This window comes from Conger conger, chromosome 5 (genome assembly GCF_963514075.1).
Source record: "Conger conger chromosome 5, fConCon1.1, whole genome shotgun sequence".
NCBI classification, from domain to species: Eukaryota; Metazoa; Chordata; class Actinopteri; order Anguilliformes; family Congridae; genus Conger; species Conger conger.
In genome coordinates this window covers 2798045-2824887 of record NC_083764.1, presented here as the reverse complement: position 1 = coordinate 2824887, position 26843 = coordinate 2798045, and the positions used below count along the sequence as shown (strand labels likewise).

Below are 26843 nucleotides of genomic sequence, written 5' to 3'. Positions count from 1 at the left end.
AAGATTTATTGAATTGGCAATATTTTGTGAAACAGGGTTTTGCTTTTTTTGAAATGCGACAGACAACAATCTTGAAACTCATTTATTTTTGTTTATTTTTTTTTAAACCAGTAAAATGTGACTCAGCTCCCAAAGTTCAGACACCTCCTTTCATTCTTCATAAATATAAAGAAATAATAATAATCTTTTTTTTTTTTTTTAAACTAAACAAAAACATTAACACTATTTCCAATGACTATGGTTGATAAACAGTCGGTTTTCCAAGATGAGCACAATAGCCATGAGACAGACTGGTGAAAGCTTTCTCCCAGGACATTTTGGGTGTCCTGCCTGGAGCTGTGGGTCTCCTCTGTGCCTCTTAAATCCACAGAGACGTTGGTCAAGTGTCCTGGTCCAACCATCACCTTCAAAAACCAGCCCACAAAACGCAAACGGGTTCAGCTGACAGCTTGTATTCAGCCGTCAAAGCAGCCAAGCCCATACGAGACAACGATTCAAACCACGGCTTTCACTGGGGAGTTGGACGAGACTTCCTTTATTTGCACAAAAAAATGAAAAAATGAAAAAAACAACCAAAAAAAAAACAAATGACATGAATTCCATCAGAATCACATGAAAACTAACGCAAACGAACCACTTAAGTGGCTGCGACGTCAACATCATTTGTCAGACTAGACCATTCCCTTCAGACCCCACCCCACCCGAACTAACAGGTCAGAATCATTCTTCCAGCTTATAAAACACTAAACAAAAACAACTTCGTCAGCCCACAAGGGAGGCTACTGTGGAAATGGGCTTTCCTGCATAAATCAAACCAATGCAATTGATTATGGCTGAGGAGATGCGAGGCCAAACGGTTGGGGTCTTTGTGGCAACGAACTCTCCATTTATAACGAACGACATGTACTTATAAACCAGGGTCTGAGCACGAAGAGCGTAAACTGGGGTTAGCTTATCGGCTAAATCACACCACACTGCGAGCCAATTCTCCGTTTGCGCCACGGTGGCTCGTTTCTGGTTCTTAGTGGACAGTGCAAAACAGCAATTTCCGGCGAAACAAGTAAACATTTCAGCGAGCTGCGAATGCGAAAACTACACCTTATTGGTCTTACAGAACTCTGAGACGAGGACATTTCCAATGTCATCACGGGCAATTTACTACCTCTTTAATGCTGTTGGTCGCCCCCTTCAATGTTTTGCCCAGCTTGGGTTACGAAACTAATTCAAACGGAATTCACTGACCTGACACCACTGACAAGGAAATGATACGGACGGGAGTGGCCGAACGACACCATTCAATACTGTTAAAATGCGAAAATGAAATAGTTAAGTGGTTTTCAATAAGTCAATGTAAGTTAACATTTCCCTTCATTTCACCCGAACTGAAAGGACGTGTATTAGCTACAACCCTCGAGGAGATTTGTCAAATATTTTGTTTATATCCAGCCACGAAACGTCTCCTAAAATGACAAGCTAGATAGCAAAAAACGATTATCCACAACTCTGATATACTTTAAGACTCCTAATTTGTCTACAGCCATGTGTCCAGACAACAAGGGCCATAATCACTGTCCATTTATCTGAAAAAGAGACTTGCGTGTTTCGCAAACTCCCAACGGAATTTTTGACATGAACTGCCATTAATGTTGTAAACGGACCCACAATGCACTGCTTTCAAACTGCTTGGCATCTTTACGGTCAGGTGCTCATCTAAAATGGCAGCTTACACACCAGGTGATTTGCGCATCGCAACCGTACATTACGGTTTTAAACGGACTACGTTGACAATTCCTATAAGTTGAATTCCTAGAGGTAAAAAAAAAAAAAAAAAACCTTTCCATACATATTTTAACAACAATTTTGTTGTTCACCAGGGCAAGCGACGGTTTTACTGATTAAGGATAATCATTCCCTAACATGTTCTAACATATTCTTTGATATTTGGGTCACTTTTTTAAAATGTAGGCATGTAAACGGACAGAACACGAATCACAAACATTACTGGTTCACGCATTACATTTCTTGCGGGTTAAATTTTTTTTGCTATCGGTAAAACGCCACCATTATTGTACATGGCACGCGTTCGTGGAAGCAAATTGTGGAAAGATACGGAGCTGCTGAAACCGTCAAGACTGTCTGAGAAAAATTATATTAAAAAAAACAACAAAAAAACCCACTTAGTTATGACAGGTCTACACCTTTTAAACATTCATGGTATTTCAAACTAAAACAGAAGCATTAGACATAAAACGACGGTTCTAGTCAAATAAACATGGATTTCCTGCCTGGCTCTTTGTACAAGATTGAACATATCAGGACTCGGACAACATTTCAAGTAATTTCAAAAGAAGAAGAAATATCTGACAGCCAACTGTGCATTCATCAGTAATCGGGACTTCACTTAGCGAACTGCAATGATTACACGGGGAAATAAAATAAACAAACGAAATCAAAACAAAAAGAACAGGAATCTCACACACTCACATAGGCAGGTTATGCTGTTAAAATTTACAGTAAGAACACCTACAAAGTCCTGTCTGCGAAATCTGGGTTTAACAATGCAGGAAAGCAAAGGGTACAGGGGGGAAAAAAAACCTAGTTTTTTTAAACGCGCGGTTTTGGTAGTTTCATTTTTAAAAAGTCCATTCTCTTTTTTTGGTCGTCGATCGCAGTTCCACGGACTGTAAGTGTGTATGGCTTACACATTAGTGAGCACAGCAGTCTGCCGCGGCTTGGCATAAACAGCCATTTCTGTTATCCCATCAATTTTTTGTTTTTTTTGTTAAAATCAGTGACCGCCAATGTCTTTGTTGGCTGACGGGGGGAGGTGTCGAAAAGTCTTTTTTTGTCTTTTTCTTTTCTTTTTTTTTTTTACATTTATTTTTTTTGTAGTTTTTTTAAAATGTAGTTTGAAGCAGAGTGGCAGGAGAACAGGTCCCGGCGGCGGGGGGGGTTGAGGGGGGGCTACACACCATCAGCGCTCCTTCATCAGTGCGTCTGGGGGGGGTCCGTTCCAGCCCCCTCCCTGACCTCCCCAGGTTAGTCTTAAAATGGCTGACCAGTGTAAACAGGGGGGACACCGTACACCTGAGGCAATTTGCAGGGGTACGGTCTAAAATAAACGTTTAAAAAATAAAAAATAAGACGCGCAACAACAACAATAATCCATAAAGACAGAAAATAAAATCGTATTGCAGTGCGTGTTGTTTTAAAAGACGCTGGGTTTTGGAGGAGGGCTGGGGGGGGCAGTACGGATCTATAGTGCAATCGAGGAGGGAGGGGCGGGGAGGATGAGGCTGACCCAGGTGAGGGGAGGGGTCGTGGAGGTCCAGGTGTCCCAGAATGCCCCCTGTCCCAGGGCGAGCTGCGGAGGGGAGGGGCAGGAAGTGGGCAGGGCCTGGGAGGAAGGCGGGGCCTCCTCTCACATCGTCCTACAGGGGGCGGGGCTTCAGTATCCACATCCTTCTCCAGGTTAACCCTGAGCCTTTGAGTTTAGTAGTGTGTGTGTGTGTGTGTGTGTGTGTGTGAGAGAGAGTGTGTGTGTGTATGTCTACGTTTGTGTGCGTATGCTTGTGTCAAAGTGTGCGTGGGCATGTTTGCTTGTCTACGTGTGTGTGTGTGTGTGTGTGTATGTGTGTGTGTATATGTCTGTTTGGGTGAGTGTGTGTATATGTCTGTGTGTGTTTGGGTGTGTGTGTGTGTGTGTGTGTGTTTGGGTGTGTGTGCGTTGCGTACGGGCGCTCGGAGGAAATTCCGCACAGAATTGTTCCGTTTGGTGGCGCCTCCCTGGGCGTGGCTAATTTACATTCAAACCTCAGGAGGATGGTGATTGGTTAGCAGAGTGACCGGGGGCGGAGCTGGCCAATCAGAACAGGCAGCAGTAGAAGTACTGAAGCACACTGTACCACATGTAGCCCGACGCAAACGCCAGCGACTGGATCACACACAGCCACACGGGGTCAAGGGTCATCTCCTTAGAAACGGCCTGCTTCTGACCCTTAGGCGGAGGGAAAGCACCTGGGGAGAGCAAGGGAAAATAAACTATTACATCATCATCCAAAAAAGCGATTATCAGTAGTAATACTAATGCAAACACACGTGCATCATCTGAAACAGCTTCCTCTTGCTTTGCTCAAGGGCCAGGCAGTTGCTCAGATCTTACTGTGGCCACACTGGGGCTTGAACCATCAACCTTCTGGGTCCCAGTCAAGCACCTTAGCCACTAGGCTATAGGCTATACTCAAAAACTACATATCCCATGAGCCTATATTGTTTTCTCCTCAATGGTACACTGACAAACAGTACAATGAACAGAAGTCATTTATAAAGCATCTGAAACGGGTCTGTAGTGGCAGTAATTTCATCATAATTAACAGACGCAGACACACCTGCAGTGTGTGTGTGTGTGTATGTGTGTGTGCGTGTGTGCGTGTGTATATGTGTGTGTGTGTGTGTGTGTGTGTATGCGTGTGTGTATGCGTGTGTATGTGTGTGTGTGCATGTGTGTATGCATGTGTGTATGCGTGTGTGAGTGTGTGTGTGAGCGTGTGAGTGTGCGTGTGAGTGTGCGTGTGAGTGTGTGTGTGTGTGTGAGTGTGTGTGTAACCCAGGGGGCGACGGCTGTGTGTGCATGGCTGCTCAGATTAAAGGCCCCCCCCCCCCAGGGGGACAGCCTCCCCCCCCTCCCCTCTCTGACCCACAAACCTACTCCCGCTCCTGGCAGGGGTCACCTAGCAACAGACATCACCTGGCAACAGGCATCAGTGCCAGGAGCACCCTGACAGCGTGAGAGAGAGAGAGACGGAGGGAGGGAGGGAGGGAGGGAGACAGGGGAGTGGTAGACAGAGAGAGAGATGACTGACCTGTCTGGTAGAAGTGTGCCAGGAGGTCCTCCTTCTCCACGAACCTCTGGTACAGCCAGTCTGTGAGGAGTTCTGTTTCCATGGGAACGTCTTTAATGGGGTAGACCCTGCAGAGAGACGGAGCGGGGAGCATCAGTACCAGAGCCCAAAATCAAACCTCAAACCTGGCACTGAGGCCTGCTGGACTGGACCAGCCCAGCCCAACACCCCCAACCCCCCCCGCCCCCGCCCCCGCCCCCGCCCCGGAAGCCCAGCCCGGCCCGGCCCGGCCCAGCCCAGCCCAGCCCAGCCCAGCCACAATGAAACAGACTTGCAGTTCCGGTCTCCGCCAGCAGATGTCGCCAGGCATTAAGCAAAGGCGCATTTCCCGAATTGCACATCACCTTCAAACCGGATAGAGGTTATGGTCTGAAGGCGGGGACACCCTGTTCTCCCAACACACACGGCTGCACAATAACCCCAAGCCCCGTTACTGACGAGCAATGTACTGAAGACAAGACAAAAAGGTTAAAGGCAAAAGCGTTTTGGCAAAATTCCCTACAATGTCTCGCTGCTAAAATTTTCGGGGAAATTTGCTTTCGGGGAATTTCCTGATGGGGGGCAGCGGTAGTTTGGTTAGTTAGATGCTGATGCGCTGATTGGCTCAGAGAGGAGCATGCTGGGTAATTTGTGAGGGATATGGGAACAGGACGAAGACAGACGAATGAGAACATCTGGCTGGACAGTTATTTACGGGCAAGAACCGGGTCATAACCGGAAAGAGGGCGTTGGCTATTGGTCTGTCCCGAAGATAGTTCTGATCTGATCATGGTTTTAGAAACTTTACACACTAGACATTTCGATATGGATCGCTCACACACTTTTAAAAGTCATCGCACAGACAGCTCATGATCTCGAGCCCAACTGAGCACGGCTGTCCTTACAGGCCCCGCCCCTTTGGAAAGCGATCTCTACGGTAACCCAAGCCAGCACGCGAAGGCTCTAGTTTACGGCACTTAAGAGGTGCTTCCAGCGTTTAGCTTCTGGACTCCGGTGAGGAAGCCATTTGTAAAGAGCTGAAATATTCACAGCCCCGTCTCTGATGTCTGATGGTGTGTGTGTGTGTGTGTGTGTGTGTGTGTGTGTGTGTGTGTGTGTGTGTGTGTGTGTGTGTGCAACATGGTCACAGTGGATGCGCGACACTCACAATGGATGTCACAGTGGATGTGTATGCAGTGATGTCACAGTGGAAGTGTGTGAAACCCACAGTGGGTGTGGTGATGTCACAGTGGATACAGTGATGTCACAGTGGATGTGTGTGAAACTCACAGTGGGTGTGGTGATGTCACTGGATGCATTGGAATATCGCTGTGAAACTGTAACACTTCAAAGAAAACGCCTCCCAGGCAAAAAAACGGATCTACTATACACTAAACATCGCCCCTGTGTGCATACGTGTGTGTGTGTGTGTGTGTGAGACTGGTGCAGGTAAGGACACGGGGGGTTTGTGTGTGTCTGGAACACGGGGGCAGGTTTGGGACTGTGACCGTGTTTAGGACACGTGGGTGTACTGTTGCACCTGGGACAAAGGTCCCCTCTCCACCAGGAACACCGATGGCTGCAGTAAACACCGGGACCATCGCCCGTGATTCCCCCCACCGTTACGTTATTTGTTCAGGAAAAAGCTGCTGGATTCTGGTGGTACATTTTCCCGCCCGTTTTCCCCACTTCCCGTTTCTGACGTGACGGCGTTACCGGCTGTTCCCCGACTCCAGAAGTCCGTGTGCAATCCCAGCGTTCGGAGTGGAGCTCTTTATTCAGGATAACAGTGAGTCATTCTCCGGTTCTTTGTGTTCAGCAAACACATTCATCCCCAGATCACACACTCCTGTGAGTCTATATTTAACAGTGAGCCGCGCTAACGGCTAATTTTACAGCTCGAGGCTATGGCAGGCCCAGCGCCTGACACACAGCTGGAGGGGGGTGTGTGTGTGTGTGTGTGTGTGTGTGTGTGTGTGTGTGTGTGTGTGTGCATGTATCTCTCCTGGAATGTGTCTGGATGATTCTACCTGATTCAGGAAAAAAGAAAAGAAAAAAAAGAAAAGCATCCACAATCTTGTAGCCTAGTGGCTAAGGCGCCTGTAGTCTTGTGGCTAAGGCGCCTGTAGCCTAGTGGCTAAGGCGCCTGTAGCCTAGTGGCTAAGGCGCCTGTAGCCTAGTGGCTAAGGCGCCTGTAGCCTAGTGGCTAAGGCGCCTGTAGCCTAGTGGCTAAGGCGCCTGTAGCCTAGTGGCTAAGGCGCCTGTAGCCTAGTGGCTAAGGCGCCTGTAGCCTTGTGGCTAAGGCGCCTGTAGCCTTGTGGCTAAGGCGCCTGTAGCCTAGTGGCTAAGGCGCCTGTAGCCTAGTGGCTAAGGTGCTGTAGCCTAGTGGCTAAGGTGCCTGAAGCCTAGTGGCTAAGGCGCCTGTAGCCTTGTGGCTAAGGCGCCTGTAGCCTTGTGGCTAAGGCGCCTGTAGCCTAGTGGCTAAGGTGCCTGTAGCCTAGTGGCTAAGGTGCTGTAGCCTAGTGGCTAAGGTGCCTGTAGCCGAGTGGCTAAGGTACATGACCGGGACCCTGGAAGGTTGGCGTTCAAGCCCCAGCGTAGCTACTGTAAGATCAGTGCAGCTGCTGCATTGCTCCAGGGGGGACTGCCCCGTGCTTAGTCTAATCAACTGTCAGTCGCTGTGGATAAAAACATCAGCTAATTAACACATTATCATTATATCATTAAAATCAGGATCGTTTGTCAGCAGCTGTTTATCAGAAACGGACTGAGCGGAAAACACCCAGAAGGCTCTGGGGCGCCCCGGGGGGTCAGACATTCTTTGTCACGGAGCAATTTGATTTTTAAGACACTGGCAGACTTCCTCAGTGTGAGGGAGAGGTGTGAGGAAATCCAGTCTCCAGCTCGGACATGTCGATGTGGAGACAGACCAGGGCTTCTGGCTCCAGTGGAGCGAGGTCGGTCCGGTCTCCTGTGTTTTTGGGTTCATCCATTTTAGGTAAATCTCCATGATCGCTTCACTCAAAAGAGCCATAAGCTCCACCCAATCACGGAGCAAGGCTCCATCCAATCAAAACACACAACTAAGGGTCCTGTCCAAATAAAGCACACAGTCCTATAGTCCTACCCCCCCCCCCCCCCCTATAATCACATCACACAACCACCCACCCCCCTCCCCCTCACCTTGTGGGCTCCATGGCAACTAATGAGACAGCCCCTTCACACCACTTTAGATGCAAAACGGAATCAGAGGAAAACACTCGAGAAACGACCACAAACATCAGAGCAGCTCAACCCCCAACCGACCCCCCCTGGCAAGGAACCAACCGCCATTTCACACACCAACCAACTGTGTGTGCTTAACCAATCGCGTGGCAGTCGCAGGGTGGGTGGGCAGGGGAGCGTTTCTGGAAATGTCCGACAGTAAGACGGCATCGTTACAGGTAACATCAGAGCGGCTAATGTAAGCTATCACTTACCCACTACAACAGAGCTAGAGAGACGTCACCCATTACAACACACTCAGAGAGAGGGAGAGAGGGAGAGGGAGAGGGAGAGTGAGAGAGGGAGAGTGGGAGAGTGAGAGAGAGGGAGAGGGAGAGGGAGAAAGAGAGGGAGAAAGAGAGGGAGAAAGAGAGGGAGAAAGGGAGAAAGGGGAAAAAGAGAGGGAGAGAGAAAAAGAGAAGGATGGAGGTGGAGGGAGTGAGAGAGACAGTGAGAGGTTCCAATTCAAATAAAGAAATAAGTGCTAGTAAATGAGACACAATCCCACCGTGTCACACAGAGGTCTGTATGTCAGTCAACAAGCAGGTCGGTCTGTTCATTATCCTCATTCTAACCACAGACGGCTTGTTGTGACAGAGTCAGTGAGGATACGGTCTGTCTGTCGGGCCACAGACTCCAGTACAGACTGCCGTGTCTGTAGATGGTTTACACAAATCTGTGTGTGGTGAGATTTGATCCGTGTCTCTTTACCGAGGTGAGATGGCGTCCCCGGCAGAGAGGAACGAACGCCGGGAATAAACAAACCGCTGGGTCATTCCCAGATTCCTGGGGAAAGGGCCGGAATAACCCTAACCCGCCAGCACAGAGTGTGTTTACACAGCGCTAATTACACACTCACCATGAACCCACCACAAACACACACACACACACACACACACACACACACACACACACACACACCATAAACCCACCTCAAACACACACATATAAACACAAACACACTCACCACAAACACACACTCACTCACTCACTCACTCACTCACTCACTCACTCACTCACTCACTCACTCACTCACTCACTCACTCACTCACTCACTCACTCACTCACTCACTCACTCACTCACTCACTCACTCACTCACTCACTCACTCACTCACTCACTCACTCACTCACTCACTCACCATAAACCCACCACAAACACATACACACACACACACACACACACACACCATAAACCCACCACAAACACACACACATATACACACATACACACAAACACACTCACCATAAACCCACCACAAACACACACACACACACACTCACCATAAACCCACCACAAACACACACACACACACACACTCACCATAAACCCACCACAAACACACACACACACACTCACCATAAACCCACCACAAACACACACACACACACACACACACACACACACACACACACACACACACACACACACACACACACACACACTCACCATAAACCCACCACAAACACACACACACATACACACACACTCACCATAAACCCACCACAAACACACACACTCACCATAAACCCACCACAAACACACACACACACAAACACACACACACACTCACCATAAACCCACCACAAACACACACGCACATACACACACTCACCATAAACCCACCACAAACACACACACACACACACACACACACACACACACTCACCATAAACCCACCACAAACACACACACACATACACACACACACACACTCACCATAAACCCACCACAAACACACACACACACACACACACACACACTCACCATAAACCCACCACAAACACACACACTCACCATAAACCCACCACAAACACACACACACACACACTCACCATAAACCCACCACAAATACACACACACACACACACTCACCATAAACCCACCACAAACACACACACACACACACACACTCACCATAAACCCACCACAAACACACACACACACACACTCACCATAAACCCACCACAAACACATACACACACACTCACCATAAACCCATCACAAACACACACACACTCACCATAAACCCACCACAAACACACACACACACTCACCATAAACCCACGCACATACACACACACACACACACTCACCATAAACCCACCACAAACACACACACACACACACACACACTCACCATAAACCCACCACAAACACACACACTCACCATAAACCCACCACAAACACACACACACACACACTCACCATAAACCCACCACAAATACACACACACACACACACACACTCACCATAAACCCACCACAAACACACACACACACACACACTCACCATAAACCCACCACAAACACACACACACACACACACACACTCACCATAAACCCACCACAAACACACACACACACACTCACCATAAACCCACCACAAACACATACACACACACTCACCATAAACCCATCACAAACACACACACACTCACCATAAACCCACCACAAACACACACACACACACACACACTCACCATAAACCCACCACAAACACACACACTCACCATAAACCCACCACAAACACACACACACACACACTCACCATAAACCCACCACAAATACACACACACACACACACTCACCATAAACCCACCACAAACACACACACTCACCATAAACCCACCACAAACACATACACACACACTCACCATAAACCCACCACAAACACACACACACACACACACACACACACACTCACCATAAACCCACCACAAACACACACACACACTCACCATAAACCCACCACAAACACATACACACACACTCACCATAAACCCATCACAAACACACACACACTCACCATAAACCCACCACAAACACACACACACACACACACACACACACACACTCACCATAAACCCACGCACATACACACACACACACACTCACCATAAACCCACCACAAACACACACACACACACATACACACACACACACACACACTCACCATAAACCCACCACAAACACACACACACACACACACACACACACACTCACCATAAACCCACCACAAACACACACACACACACACTCACCATAAACCCACCACAAATACACACACACACACACACACACTCACCATAAACCCACCACAAACACACACACGCTCACCATAAACCCACCACAAACACACACACACACACACACACACACACACACTCACCATAAACCCACCACAAACACACACACACTCACCATAAACCCACCACAAACACACACACACACACACTCACCATAAACCCACCACAAACACACACACACACACACACACAATGCATGCACACTCATACTACAAACAAACAAACATGCACACACACAGACACACGCACTCTCACACATGCAGACACTCTCAGGCAGACACTCACACACACACACACACACACACACACACACACACACTGTTGCTGAAACACAGTCCAGACGAACACAAGGAAATGTAAACCGTGAACGCTGATGGAGTTCAGTGGCCTGAGAGGGTCAGAGACCCCTCTCTGAGGTTCTGTCATTCTTAGCACTAATGCTAATGGCACGCTAACGAGAATAATGCTAACGGTGCGCTAACGAGAATAATGCTAATGGCACGCTAACGAGAATAATGCTAATGGCACGCTAACGAGAATAATGCTAACGGCGCGCTAACGAGAATAATGCTAACGGTGCGCTAACGGGAAAAATGCTAACAGCGCGCTGTTGGGAATAGCACTAGTCACCCTGTTTCACTGCAGATTCAGCGCCCGTCTGCCGGACGAATAAGGGCCAGACTACGCACAGTCAGCAGCTCCGCTGATTACGCTCTGAGCCATGATCTCACAGACAGGACCGCTAACATGGCTAGCGCTGAAAATCAGCTCTCCAAACACACACACACACACACACACACACACACACACACACACACACACACACACACACACACACACACACACACACAGCCTCCTGAAACCAGCTATAACTCTGAAATACAAGATATCAGCATCATATTAACACAACCCAGCACACTGCACTGCAACTGAATATCATAGTGAAACAGACAAAGCGAAAGACTTCCTGAGAGAGAGAGAGAGATGAAAGGGAGAGAAATGAGAAGAGAGAGATGGGGAAAGAAAGATGGAGGGAGAAAGGGATTAGAGAACAAAACAGCTAACAGCTCCATCAGGCTCGAAGTGTGTGTGTGCGTGTGAGTGTGAGAGAGAGTGTGAGTGTATGTGTGTGAGAGTGTGTGTGTGAGAGTGTGTGAGTGTGTGAGAGAATGTGTGTGTGAGTGTGTGTGAGTGAGTGTGTGTTTGTGTGTGTGTGTGTGTGTGTGAGATAGAGGGAGTGTGTGAGGGAGTGTGTGTGTGTGAGAGAGAGTGTGTGTGTGTGTGTGAGTCCCTGTATGGAGCTCTGAAACTCAAGCAGTATAATTACCACCTTAATCAGCCTGTGGTCTTAATCTGAGAGAGAGAGGGAGCACAAGAGAGAGAGAGAGAGAGAGAGAGAGAGAGAGAGAGAGAGAACAAGAGAAGGAAAGAGAGAGGTCCCCAGGATGTCTGGCAAGGCAAAATGCTGTTGGTCACTGACCCCAGTTGGACTGACCCAGACACGGTGCTCCAACACTGACCCTCCACAAACACACAGAAACAGGCTCCAGGGCAGTAGAGAGGGGGGGGGGGGGGGCTCACCTGTAGTGCACGTGCGTGACTGTAGGGTCTCTGTACCCAAAGATCCAGGTCTGGATGTCCATGGGCCGGGCGTTAGGGTACGCAATGGTGATGTCCACCACCCACTGCAGCCCCCGTGGCTTCCGCACTGAGGGAGGGAGAGAGGGAGGGAGGGAGGGAGAGGGAGAGAGAGAGAGGGAGGGAGAGAGGGAGGGAGGGAGAGAGAGAGAGAGAGAGAGAGAGAGAGAGAGAGAGGGGGAGAGGGAGAGGGAGAGGGAGAGGGGGAGGGAGAGAGAGAGGGGGGAGAGGGGGAGAGAGAGGGAGGAGAGGGAGAGAGGGAGAGAGAGAGAGCAGGAGCAATTAGACATCTGACAGTGAAGGATCTCTGACCACTTCCTACAGGAATTGAAAGGCACAGGTGCACAGCACAGACACACATTGACACATGGAAGCTACAGCCTGTCTCTAACAAAAGCACAATTATGCCAATGATACAACTGGCATGACCATTGCAAACAATAAAACTTTAATTCGATTTTTTGCAAATAAATATAACACACAATAGTAAAACCATGGCTTTCAGATAATTTATTTTATTGGAACTGTCAGCTGGAGGAACTGGCAAGCAGAATTTCAGCAGCGTAAACAGAAGTGCGTTTGTGTACAGAGTGCCAGTAAACACAATCAGCTAGAGCTCTAAAGTAATGAACTACACAGAGCCAGATCAGCGCTGGGAATATCAGCTGGGAGGAGCCGGGTCTGGGAAGCTCGTCACTAAGACCAGATGAAGCTCCCCTCCGGCCAAGAGCCAAACCTCGAGCAGGGACACCAATCCCATACTCTTACTGTTCTGGAATTCTGCACTCTCTCTCTGTCTTGTGGTATATAGGAGCAGACATTCCGCACACTCAATGTGTACCGGAGATGTAGTACAGAATTCCTGCTGCAGTACAGAAACACAGAATTCCAGAACACAGAGTACAGAATTCCCGCTCCTGTGCCGGAACACAGAGCTCTCACGGGGCTCCTCACGGGGGGCGGAGCTATCAGCCCCTGCTTTACATACATTCCTGTATTACCCGTTACCCTGAGCCACATGCAAACACCACCCCCCGGCCCAGAGAGAGGGAAAGAGAGAGAGACAGAGAGACACCATCACCCAGCCTGCCCCAGTTCAATCCCTGCACAATTCTGCTCAGGATGAATTATGGGAAAATCGCCCAAGGAAACTTTCTGTGATCCTAAAGCACTGGACAGCAACACAGACACCCCCATAGCAACCACCCCCCCCCGACACACCCTCCCCACACACTGCCAGGGAGACAGGACCCAGATAGCAGATTTAGCTTTTTAAATGTAAGGTCACTAAAATGCACACACTCGCATATGCACACACGCATCACACAATACCACAGAGCAGCACAGACTGAAACTGCACCTGGATATTCAATTTTATAATTACGATATGAAATTTAATATTGCTTAATGGTCTGAGCTGTTCATTTAGAAGCCCTTTAAATGAAATTACCCTGCTGCCATACCCAACATATCAGATCATTACGCAAAGACACTTCTTCCCTCCTGCCTGGTCTCTGTAACAGTGCAGTTGTGTTTTTTCTGTGGAATCTGTTTAATATACCTGCCAGTTCCGCCTTTCAGCCCCACGATGGAAACAGAACAGAAAGGAGGCATTATGATATATTCCGCTGGATAACCTGCTGCTGTTAAACACCCTCAGTTAGCACAACACTGTTTGATTCATTTCTCACGGCTACAGCGAAAAAGCTCCATAGCGAATTTTGGTCACATGACCTCACCAGACTGAGTGATTTGCCGACCAACTCAATAAGCCGTCTGCCTGCCTGAGTCACGATGTCTGTCTCTGACACGGAGAAACTGAGTTCACAACACAAGTGAACCAGCTCAGTCCATAAGACACGGGCATCAGTAAGAATCCAGACACACACACACACACACACACACACACACACACACACACACACACACACACACACACACACACACACACACACACACACACACACACACACACACACACGCCACAGCTTAAGTGTATGTTCAGCTCTGACAGCACAAGCATACTCCCGAGCCCTCAGACTTCCTGGCGGCACAGGAAATGACATCACTGTGTAACTCCTGTCGGGGGCGGGGGCTCACCTGTGGGCTCCGTGTCGCCGACCCCCAGCGACCCGTTCTCCTGCTGGGGCCCGAGCGTTTTGAGGATGACCTGCGTGGCTCCCAGGCGGGGCAGGGTGACGTGGGATAGGTGCGGGAGGCTGTTCTTCTTGGCGAAGGTCTGGCTCGTGTCGCGACGCTTGCGCAGGAAGCCGCCCTCGGGGAACAGCACCACCCACTTCCTGTCCCGGCTGTAGTAGCGCTTCTCCAGGTGCTCCTTCAGGATCACCAGCTGCTGGTCCCTGTGAGCCTTACCCTGCATATAACACACACACTGAGCCTTACCCTGGATATAACACACACACTGAGCCTTACCCTGGATATAACACACACACTGAGCCTTACCCTGGATATAACACACACACTGAGCCTTACCCTGGATATAACACACACACTATGAGCCTTACTCTGGATATAACACACACACTGAGCCTTACCCTGAATATAACACACACACTGAGCCTTACCCTGGATATAACACACACACTATGAGCCTTACCCTGGATATAACACACACACTATGAGCCTTACCCTGGATATAACACACACACTGAGCCTTACCCTGGATATAACACACACACTGAGCCTTACCCTGGATATAACACACACACTGAGCCTTACCCTGGATATAACACACACACTGAGCCTTACCCAGGATATAACACACACACTGAGCCTTACCCTGGATATAACACACACACTGAGCCTTACCTGCATATAACACACACACTGAGCCTTACCCTGGATATAACACACACACTGAGCCTTACCCTGGATATAACACACACACTGAGCCTTACCCTGGATATAACACACACACTGAGCCTTACCCTGCATATAACACACACACTGAGCCTTACCCTGGATATAACACACACACTGAGCCTTACCCTGGATATAACACACACACTGAGCCTTACCCTGGATATAACACACACACTGAGCCTTACCCTGGATATAACACACACACTGAGCCTTACCCTGGATATAACACACACACACACACACACACACACACTGAGCCTTCCCCTGCATATAACACACACACAACCTCAAACACACACACACACACACACCTGTCTGATGAAGAAGTCACCGTGTATGAGGGAGACCAGGCCAAAGTTTGTGTACTTAAACACGTGGTCCATCAGCCACATCATCTTCCTCACCACCTGCCAATGAGGAGAGAGAGGTCATGACCTCGCCCCTTCAACCCCAAACAAAAGCCATCCCCAGCATGCGCACCCTCTATAAGCTTGGATTTGGAAGTTCAAAACATACAGATAAACATGCACTTATGCTGATTAGTTTAACGCACACACCTGCGTATTGTTTGCACAGGGGAATAAGGAAGTGGGGATTGTAAACGCTCTGCTCGGTGTACAGAGGAAGTCACCGCCAGTGTTTTACAGCCTGAAGGAAAGTCACTGAGCGCGCTCTGACACAACGCCAGGGAGCTGTCCAGAACCTGGACTCGGACCCGTTCCAGGCTGGCCCAGGCGCTGTGCCACAGCCAGGCCAATCAAGGGAGATCAGAGACGCCCGGCCAATCAAGGGAGATCAGAGACGCCCGGCCAATCAAGGGAGATCAGAGACGCCCGGCCAATCAAGGAGATCAGAGACGCCCGGCCAATCAAGGGAGATCAGAGACACCCGGCCAATCAAGGGAGATCAGACACCCGGCCAATCAGGAGAAACCAGTGACATGGCCAGGAGGCCCGCCCCAATCAGGGGTCACGGGGTCAACATCGCCCGATAGAAAATCAAAGAGCTTGCACACGGAGCCAAACAGTCTATCAGCAGAGAGAGACACCGGCTTTAACTGACCCCGTTGGGTTTGATCGTTGGATATTAACTCAAACTGAGGATTACAGGTTACAAAATTAGAACAGGCAATTAAAAAATAAAATAAAGTACAGTCTCTTTTTGAGATCACTTTCAAAGTCACAAGCGTGTCAGAATCTTGAAGGGTTCCACCAGGCCCCCCCCCCAAACTGCACAGAGGCCCCGCCCCCAGCAGCAGAGGCCCCGCCCCCCAGCAGCAGAAGCCCCGCCCTCACCGTGCCCTTGTTCTGCAGACACATCATGAGCGTGCACACGTCACCCGTCGCCTGGTGGTTCACCAGCACCATCGCCTCCTCCTCCGAGATGGGCCTCACGTCATCTCCCCACTCAGTCACTGCGGAGACAACCAATCACAGCACAGAGATTACATCCACCGCTGCACACAACATCCACCACCAATCACAGCACAGAGATTACATCCACCGCTGCATACAACAACCACCACCAATCACAGCACAGAGATTACATCCACCGCAGCATACAACAACCACCACCAATCACAGCACAGAGATTACATCCACCGCAGCATACAACAACCACCACCAATCACAGCAGAGTTTACATTATCATTGCAAAAACGAATGACCTCATCACTGCATAAAACCAAGCACAACACAGTTTACATCAACGCACCTCATCACTGCAAGAAAACAACCAATCACTGCACACAAACAATAGATAAAATGAAAATGTTGTTGGGAGTTGAAACTACGAGGGCATGACATGAGAACCAGTTTGTCACACAGCCCCACTTCTCATAGCATTTACATGCAGCATTTATGCAAAGTTCTGCACCAAGACCTGAAAAAGTGAATGCAAACTCTGTCTCTTTCTCTCTCCCTCCCCCTTTCCCGCTGTCTGTCTGTCTGTCTGTCTGTCTGTCTGTCTGTCTGTCTGTCTGTCTGTCTGTCTGTCTGTCTGTCTGTCTGTCTGTCTGTCTGTCTGTCTGTCTGTCTGTCTGTCTGTCTGACTTCCTCTCTCCCTCGACTCATCTGACTGTCATTTCCACTGCTAATAACACGCCTCACCTGCTCTGCTAACCGCAAACAGAGCGAAGTCCAACAGCGTGACAGTTAAGAGCACTGGGGGGGGTGGGGGGGGGGGTCACACAGGTGTGACGTTTAGCCCCAGGGGGAAACGGCTCAACCCCCCCCAGTGCATTGTGGGTGCGTGTGTTCTGATGATAAACGGACGTGTTAATCTAATCATCTGTCTGTTAGGGCCTACATCGATCCTGAGAGGAAACTGAATTATCCGCGTCTGTGAGCGAGAGACAAAGAGTGTGTGTGTGTGTGTGTGAGCCAGAGACAGAGAGTGTGTGTACGTGTCTGTGTGCGCACGTCATTCACATGATTTCAAAATAAAACTTGGGCTTTTCTCAACACCTGACCTGTCCTGACCTGACCTTATCTGATCTTGATCTTATCTGACCTCATACCATACGAAACCATACCCCAAACCACCGTACGCCCCGTAGTACAGCACAGAGATCAGATCACCGGGCAGGAGGGGCTGTTGCTGCTGCTCTGTAGCGACGGCGTGACCGCACAGCGTTCCATGCGTTCCCGGACGTGCCACGGACAAGAACCTTCTTCAGAAGCCCTCGCGTGTAGACTCCATGTTCTGGGTGTTGAGATACACCCTGCTGTCCGTCATAAGCGATTCAGAAAACGTTCCGCCAGGCGTTCCACCCACCCACGCAGTCTGAGGATTTCACCAATCACTTCTACCTCCAGTTCTACCAAGCTTTGACAACCAAACGGTGAATTTGGCGGGTTTATTCAGCGTTTAATGAACCCGCTTGTGTACTTTAACTCGTGTTTTAATGTCTGCGAAAACATTGTGAGCAGCGTAGCGGGAATTAAGTCAATAAGCGTACCGTCAACAAAGCCGCCAAAACCAAACTAAGAAAATATTAAGTTACGCAACTCAGAGCCAAGCAGCAATTACTCAAACTCTGCAGGAAATCACAACTACCAATCATGTCGTCATGTCAGGGGTCACACGGGAGCAGAGCCAATAGCGCAGCAGTGATGTCACAGTCAGAAGGCCAATGTCACAATGGCCAAAAGGAGCAGTGTGTAATGCAATAGGACAGTAATACTAACACACTGGTGACATCCATGTCTTTAAAATGATATTTATAATTTAGACACTACCCGGGTTTATAAGAAATTGACACGATTCTATTCTCTTCCCTGATCTATGCTTGGCTGACAAAAGCGCTTGCGTTCGTAATGCCAGTAAAGCACTTAGACCTGGATTAATTACAATGTGAATGCTACACCGTTAGCATATGGCTGGAGGTGGATTTGAATATGAACAGGATGGGTTTGAGGGATGCACATCGGTGTGATCTCTTCTGAATAACAATTCCACAGCACAACAGAGAGGTGTTTAAGCTGCACTGGCACAGAGCCAGAGGCACACACGCACACACAATGAGCGTGTTTTACATTTTTAAAGGAACATGTCTGTACGGGGCTAACGGGGGGGGGGGGGGGGGAGGGAGTGTGTTTTTATCTGCAGGAGGATTAGCCGTGTACAGAGGAGTACACACAGAGAACCTGGAGCACAAACAATCCAGCCATCATCACCTGCTCCCCACAGCCAGCATCTCCTCCCACCTCCTCCCCACAGCCAGCAACTCCTCCAACCTCCTCCCCACAGCCAGCACCTCCCCACAGCCAGCACCTCCTCCCACCTCCTTCCCACAGCCAGAACCTCCTCCAACCTCCTCCCCACAGCCAGCACCTCCTCCCACCTCCTCCCCACAGCCAGCACCTCCTCCAACCTCCTCCCCACAGCCAGCACCTCCTCCCCACAGCCAAACACCCTGCAGCTTCTTTCAACTGTCCCACCGACCAACATTTACCACAAGAAAAAAACAAAAAATGTTTTACACAAAGATGTGTGGGAGAAGCTTTTAGTGGGAGGGAAGAGAATGTTCGTTGGAGCAGCTTGTAGCCTAGTGGCTAAGGTGCCTGTAGCCTACCGGCTAACGTGCCAGTGCCTGTAGCCTAGTGGCTAAGGTACATGACTGGGGCCTGGAAGGTTGGTGGTTCAAGCCCCGGTGTAGCCATGATAAGATCAGTGTAGCCATTTGGCCCTTGAGCAAGGCCCTCAACCCTGCATTTCCCCAGGGGAGAATTGTCTCCTGCTTAGTCTAATCAACTGTAAGTCCTTTTGGATAAAAGCATCAGCTAAATAATGGTGATTTAACGTTGATCACGCTGTGTATGTATGTGCGTGTGACGTCAGTAGATCGTAAAACAATACCAGCATCGCATTGTGGGTGAACTTCCCCTTTAATATTAACTTACACAACCTGCATGAGAAAGAAAGAATGGCTTCTAGAGTGAGAAAATTATAAAAATGAGTCATATGCGGGTATTAGGCTGAAAATCCTGATGTTCAGACACTTGTTCTGTTTGGCTAAGAGGGGGATGTATCCTGCCCACGCCCATAACACCCCCCCGCTCAGCCCTGCCACCTCCAGACCCCGGGCGGGAGCAGGAGTGCGAGCGCTAGGGAAGGTTTAGCGCAGTGGTCAGTGGCTTCAGCCACAACTGCTGTTTATTAAAGTTTATCACTGGTTACCATGGGTACACCAATTTTAAAAAGCAATAATAATAATAAAAATAGGACTAGAAACAGTCTGCGACTGTCATTCTCCTAAAAGGGGATTTTGGGGACGGGACGGGACGGCCCAGTGACCAAAATCTTTCCGGAACATTGAGACCATGGCCTGGCTCTCCGTTAGGCCTTGATCACCGGCTGGGTCATTGGTTTTTACTGCTTAGCAGCAGCATGCCACTCTCTCACACACACACACACACACACACACACACACACACACACACACACACACACACACACACACACGGTCCGTTCCCTATCGCCTATACCTCCCACATCGTCTCCCGGCAACCGCGCCAGGAAGAATTCACAACCGCTCTCCAAAGACCCGTCGACCCCTCGAGGAAATCAAACAGCAACCCGCTACGAAAACAGAACATGGACTCTTCCAGAAAATACTTGAATACAGTACATAAGTGTGGCTGAATACATCGTACATACGTGTGGCTGAATATATCGTACATACGTGTGGCTGAATATATCGTACATACGTGTGGCTGAATATATCGTACATACGTGTTGCCGAATATATCGTACACGCGGCTATTCCAGCCAGCAGCGGCACGCAGAACCCAACAGCGCTCGAGACGCAGCCCGCTAGCAGAGAAGCTAAACAACGGTGACCTCTGACCCCTCCACGTGCGCCTCACAAAACACTCCTCCCGCCACTGCTCAGCTCGTTTTACAAGGTTCTGGCAGAAGTTCAGACTTTTCGGAGTACGGAAAGGTGACCCTCCCCCCCCGCGTGTTACGGGACACGGCTCTGCATGATGAATGAGGCGCCGCCTCGCACCGTGTTTCCGAGACGCCGCCGTTTTGTCGCCGCGCGGGAACGCAGAGCGGGCGCGGGGCCGTCCCAAACCCACCGCGGGGCAGCGAGGAGCGCCTCTCTGCACAAACTCTCTCCCTCTCCTGCCTTCTCCCTCTCACTCCTGCAGTTCAGGAGTGTCGGAGTCAATGTGGGGGCGGCCTGTAGCGTAGCGGTTAAGGTAAATGACTGGGACACGCAAGGTCGGTGGTTCTAATCCCGGTGTAGCCACAATAAGATCCGCACAGCCGTTGGGCCCTTGAGCAAGGCCCTTAACCCTGCGTTGCTCCAGGGGAGGATTCTCTCCTGCTTAGTCGAATCAACTGTACGTCCCTCTGGATAAGAGCGACTGCCAAGTGCCAATAACGTAATGTAATGTTTCCGTAGTAAAAACACAACGCCAAAGATGTGTGTGAGCAGCCGGTAGCCTAGCGACTGAGGTGCTCGACTGGAACCTGGAAGGTTGGTGGTTCAAGCCCCAGTGTTAACCCCACATTGCTCCAGGGGGTATTGTCCCCTGCTCAGTCCAATCAACTGTAAGTCACATTGGACAAAAGCCTCAGCTAAATGGCTGTAATGAAATGTGAATGAGTGCAATGTTTGCAGTGACAGAGCCCCATTCGTCCAGAGTGAGTGAAGCAATGCCAGTGCCCGCAGCACACACACAAAGGGCATGGCGCTTTTGGAGAAGTTAGGACACTGACAAGTGATGCAACCAGGCACACCTGCACATTACCAGGAACAGAACACTGTGGTTCAGAGAGAGCCAGATCAAACAAGTCACAGAGTCCAGAAAACCACTGCATTCCAATGTCCCAAACATGCAACCTGCGCTGCCAAATAATCACCGAAAAACGGCATGAGATTGGAGAAACTCAACTGGGGTTGTAAAAACCACTAAACAGCACCAGGCCTGCCTGGTCATTACAATAATCCCGTTTCACAACACCACCACAAAGCCATGCCCTAGCGCCGTGTTAACGGGGTTTAACGGACGAGCTACATTCAGACATCAAGATCCATGTGTCTCCAATTCACCCTCCCTCCTCTGGTTATGTCGAACACGTACATCCCGGAGAGGACACACAGGTCTGCGCTGAATTAGATTAAGACTCGGAAAGGAAGCTGCATAGTCTCACCGCATTAGCTACAGGTGCCCAATGTCACCCCGCGCATACAAAACTCAAACCCTCCTTTTCTGAAACGGGAGACTCGCAGTGATTACTACCCTTGCAGATTAGAGTCCATTGAAGTAACTCGCAAACAACTTCCGTCAGATATTCAAGCAGGACCATTGTTACGGAAAGACATTCGCGCAGGCTATGTACATAAAACACAAAAGGTCAACGTATTCTAACAGCGATGGGGTACTTTAAATTTGCCTGGCTTGGATTTTTCTTTTTCTTTTTAAACAAGGTAATGGCAGTTGCGTTAGTCATTGCCTCAAGATTACTGTTCTTATCAGCAATTACACACTGCAGACAATGCAGTTCACATGCATTTACAGGTAAGCCAATCAAATCCGAATCCAAAGTGCATTTCAAAGCTCCGCATTCACGAACAACTCCCACGTCAGGTAGCACAGCTAGGCAATGTGTTTCTGCAGCGTGCGCAGACCGTACCTGTATAACCGGCGATCCATCCCCAGGACGAAACCATGGCCAGCATCCACTTAAACATGACCCCCTCGATCTGCCAGAAAGCGCGGCTGTCCATTAGCCGTAGCGGCTGCAGGACCAGCAGGTACAGGCAGTATGAAGGTATGGCTACACAGTTATTTATGAACATGAAGGCGAAGCGTATCAGGGCCCGGAGCAGAATCCAGCCCACCTTCCGGGCTTCTTCGAAAATCTGAGCCATGCTGTGTCGCCCGAAGTCTCCCCGCCTGTGGAGACAAACACACCGTTAACAGAAGCAAGGACATTTTTGCATATGCAAACAAACCCTTCCTTCGCCGTCAATACAAACGTTGCTCTGCGTATCCCTGCGCAGGGTTAAACTCGCCATGTCAGCTACACTTACAACCTTTTCGTTACTTTCTTGCTGGCATATAGATAATTAGTCAGCGGTTTCCCCAACAGCCAGGCTAATGCAGACCGACTGAACGGAGGAAAGATGCCCTCCGTGTGCGCTTCTGCTGGTTATAGCTACTAGGCAGGATGTAGCCATCAGTGAATATCAAAGGCCCATAAGAAATTCGCAGCTGGAGAACTATCCTGCCAATAGCAGTGACATTAATTGTAAATTGTCATTAAAATCAGAGTAATTCAGCTAGCCACAAAGTCAGCATTCATGTTGGCTAACGCTTATTAGCAAACGTTAGCTATTAAACTACCGTTAGCTAGCTAGCTGGGTGGGTGACGGAAATGGTCTGGTTGCTAAGTTGAGAAACGTTAACTTGCCGGCTGATAATAAACGAGGAAATAATGTGTTCAATTAAAACGGCGCGATTAATCCATGTGTGGCTAACAACGCACGATAATAAAAAGCTACCTGACATCAGGCGAAAATAACGTTGCAAACAACAAGCTTGGGAATTTACCTGAATATTGCAGTCTGTGCAGAGCCGTTAAATATCACGCACGGAGGCCGACGCCGGGTTCAAATCGAGTCTCTTCCAAGCCTCGCATTACCGTCCAAGGCGAGGAGGTCCCGGGCGCATACACCGTGTCTCCTGGCCCGGCGCTATGCAGCAGGGGCTGCGCCCATGGTGGGAGCGGCGATAACCGGGAAACGGCGAGGAAATGAGAGCCGATGCTCTGTTGGACAAACAGACGTGCACTAGCTAAATATGTGCCAGCAGGAGAGACGCTAACCACAATATCATCCATTCCCAGGCGCTAACTGGGCTTGCTAGCTAGCGAGTTGAAAATATCTAGCGTTATCCGCTAACTTGCCTAGCTGGCTAACGTTAGCTGCCCAGCCATTTGTGCGGATTAGTCAAGTCAGACACCCAGCCAGACACGGCTTAAAATGTCCAACTAACGCTACATGACAAGGAACACCAGCGGGGCTTTTCACCCCAACTTTTCCCGGTACAGCTAACGGTCAACTAAAATTCGGATTTGGGGACAGCAGCCAACTTACTCACCGTGGTGCGACTGGAATAACGGCGAATCAAGCTTTCACACTTTCCTCCGCATGTTGTCCATTCGCTTCCAAACGGCTCCCATGACAAAGAACTCCCTTTCTCGATTGTAGCTAATCTGGAATGGTTAATTTCCCGTTTGCATACAAAATGACCCAGTGCCGTCAATAAAAAAATATATCTTACGGTACGGCTACCTTGCTGTTAGCTACCTACCGTTACCCTAAATCCAACTTATAGTCGAGCCGCCGTGAAAATGCCGGCAGATGTAGCCAGCAAATGATAGTAACCAGCCAACTACTTAAAATATGAATAGACAGTAACGTTAGCTACAGCCTGTCATATATGTAGCTAGCTAGCTAGTTGTATCATATCCAGGGCCCTAGTCATCATAGCTACCATTTCCTTATGCAAACGGACCACATTTCCGTTAGCTAATTCAGACTGCGATTCCTTGGCTAGCAGCCTAGCTGCTTATTTCATGCGTGCACCCGCGGATGATTCTTCATGGCATCCAGCTAGACGACTAAGCATTTGGGCTAACAGTCCGGGTTTTAAAGTTGTCCTTTCCGTTTTCTGTCGCATCTGACCCGAATGCAAAGGTGCATTGGCAGTGACACCATGTCAAACTCCTTTTTTATCGCAAGTTCGACCTCGGCGACAGTCCGACGGCTGGGGCAGTGTAATAATTTGCCAGATAGTTGCTCATATGGGAGATTCGATTATCTTTTCTCTTGCAGCCGCCCCAGGAGATTCTTCATGACGTCACCGCTGAAACGGGAGCGCGGCGGTGCGCAGACGCCGTGGCCCGGGTGCGATGCGCGCACATGGACCGCTCACCGCGGCGTTTCAACCGTAGAAGGACCACCTGTGGTTGCACGATGCTCTTCGATCGAGTTGTAAGCCTCCCCCTTAGCATTGCGATGACAGCAAGCAGGGCCGACTCCTCGGTGAGATAACGTGGGAACATTTGCAAGGAATGATTTCTATTTGAGCACGCCCTTGTTGTAGCAGGCGCCCCTAGAAGGAGTAAGTCTATTAGTTTCAAGGTCAGCTCCGATAGCTCTGGGGTAGAACAACAGTGACAGTCTGACTTTCTGAATCATTATTATTATTATTATTATAATTATTAATTATTATTATTTCAGACCCACTACATAATCGCAGGTTATTAGCATGTCTAACTGTAAACTACCTTGAATGCACCTTTTCCTGGTGGTATTAAAATAAGAATGATGACAATAATAGTAGGGATAATACAAATAATTATACCAATGATAATAATAATATTATTTGTTAATGTTTTTATTTTGTTATTATTATTACTATAAGAGAGACAATTGTATGGGTATGTTCACTTTTGCTGTTGTAGATATTAGTTGACTGGATACTGCCATCCGCTGGACTATCTCGGTATGACAGATTATTTTGTCCAAATTAATTTGGTTATTTCTGACGCTTTGCCTCACTGCGACCTCAACAAATTATCATCTTTCCTATTCAGCTAGACATTTACCCAATTCAAGTTATTCAGCGCGGCTGTCTGTAGACCTCTTGTTCAGTGGTGATATTTCGTACTTCCCCAAGCTGTGGTCACGCCGTAGTTTGCGATGTACGTCAATCAACAGCAGCTGAGCGGAACGTGTGTGGGGTCCAAAACTTTCCTTTGAACTGATAATCAGTCGGAACGTGCCAAAGATCAAATCGCAAGTTTTAATCAGTAAATACTGGCGGTTGGTGAGCGGAAAAGGTGGGTGGGAATCCCCAGATTTACCACGATTAATTACAGCCATGCACAAATGAATATAAATCTACTGAAAACTACGCTCACCTATTTCAGAGAATGTTTCGCTGAAGTAGACTTGAGGGATTGATTCACAACCAGTGTCGGCCATTATGCCACTAAAATGAAAATATGCATTTCAATGAATTAATAAAACTGGTCACAACGGGTTATAATTTGGTTAATGAATTGGCATTAACTAACGCAGTTGATAACATGAATTAATGATGGACAAATACATTAATTAAGCATGAAATTAAACATTAGTCACTGCATTTGTAAACTAACTAAGGTATTACATGATATTTTTACAGGATATATATAGGATTAACTATAATTAGTTAATAATTAGATTAATTAGTTAGCCATTAACAAACACATTAACAGACTTTTTTTTTGAATTGGCATTAACTGATGTCGTTGTTCACATGAATTAATGATGTACAAATACATTCACGGAGCTGAACTGATGCACTTCTCAGTAGTAGTGAGTTAACAACTACATTAGTTCATGCCAGTTCATGGACCTTATTGTAAAGCGTTACTATAAATCCTTTCATGGGAGCAATTGAGAGGCTTTTACGTCAACGAAAAGAGGAAGCGTTTAAAATAGCAGGATGTTTAGTCATGAATGTGGCCATATTTATTCTGCAACAGCTCACTTTTGGAGTCAACAAGAACGGTATTGTGGCA

At 48.6% G+C, this 26843-nt stretch overlaps 1 protein-coding gene across 2 annotated transcripts; it reads right to left on the bottom strand.

Annotated features, from left to right (window-relative positions):
• Window positions 1–25118, bottom strand: lpgat1 (lysophosphatidylglycerol acyltransferase 1). 2 transcript variants are annotated; one of them, XM_061244047.1, is made up of 9 exons: window positions 24371–25118; window positions 23822–24038; window positions 22902–23164; window positions 17048–17166; window positions 16064–16159; window positions 14970–15243; window positions 12813–12939; window positions 4863–4969; window positions 1–4017 (listed from the first exon to the last, which is right to left on the bottom strand). In XM_061244047.1, the coding sequence occupies exons 3-9, from the start codon at window positions 23137–23139 to the stop codon at window positions 3866–3868; spliced, it is 1113 nt and encodes a 370-aa protein (XP_061100031.1). In that variant the 5' UTR covers window positions 23140–23164; window positions 23822–24038; window positions 24371–25118; the 3' UTR covers window positions 1–3865. The 2 variants fall into 2 exon arrangements, with proteins under 2 accessions (XP_061100031.1, XP_061100033.1); XM_061244049.1 differs by lacking the exon at window positions 23822–24038.
• Between the last annotated feature and the right edge of the window lie 1725 nt (window positions 25119–26843).

Excerpts from the sequence above, each read along its gene's own strand:
- lpgat1 (XM_061244047.1), bottom strand. The coding sequence starts at position 23,139 with ATGGCTCAGATTTTCGAAGAAGCCCGGAAGGTGGGCTGGATTCTGCTC. Across the intron at positions 15,244-16,063 it reads GTGACTTCTTCATCAGACAG|GGTAAGGCTCACAGGGACCA; the intron begins GTGTGTGTGTGT and ends TGTTATATGCAG. Across the intron at positions 4,018-4,862 it reads GGCACACTTCTACCAGACAG|GTGCTTTCCCTCCGCCTAAG; the intron begins GTCAGTCATCTC and ends TGCTCTCCCCAG.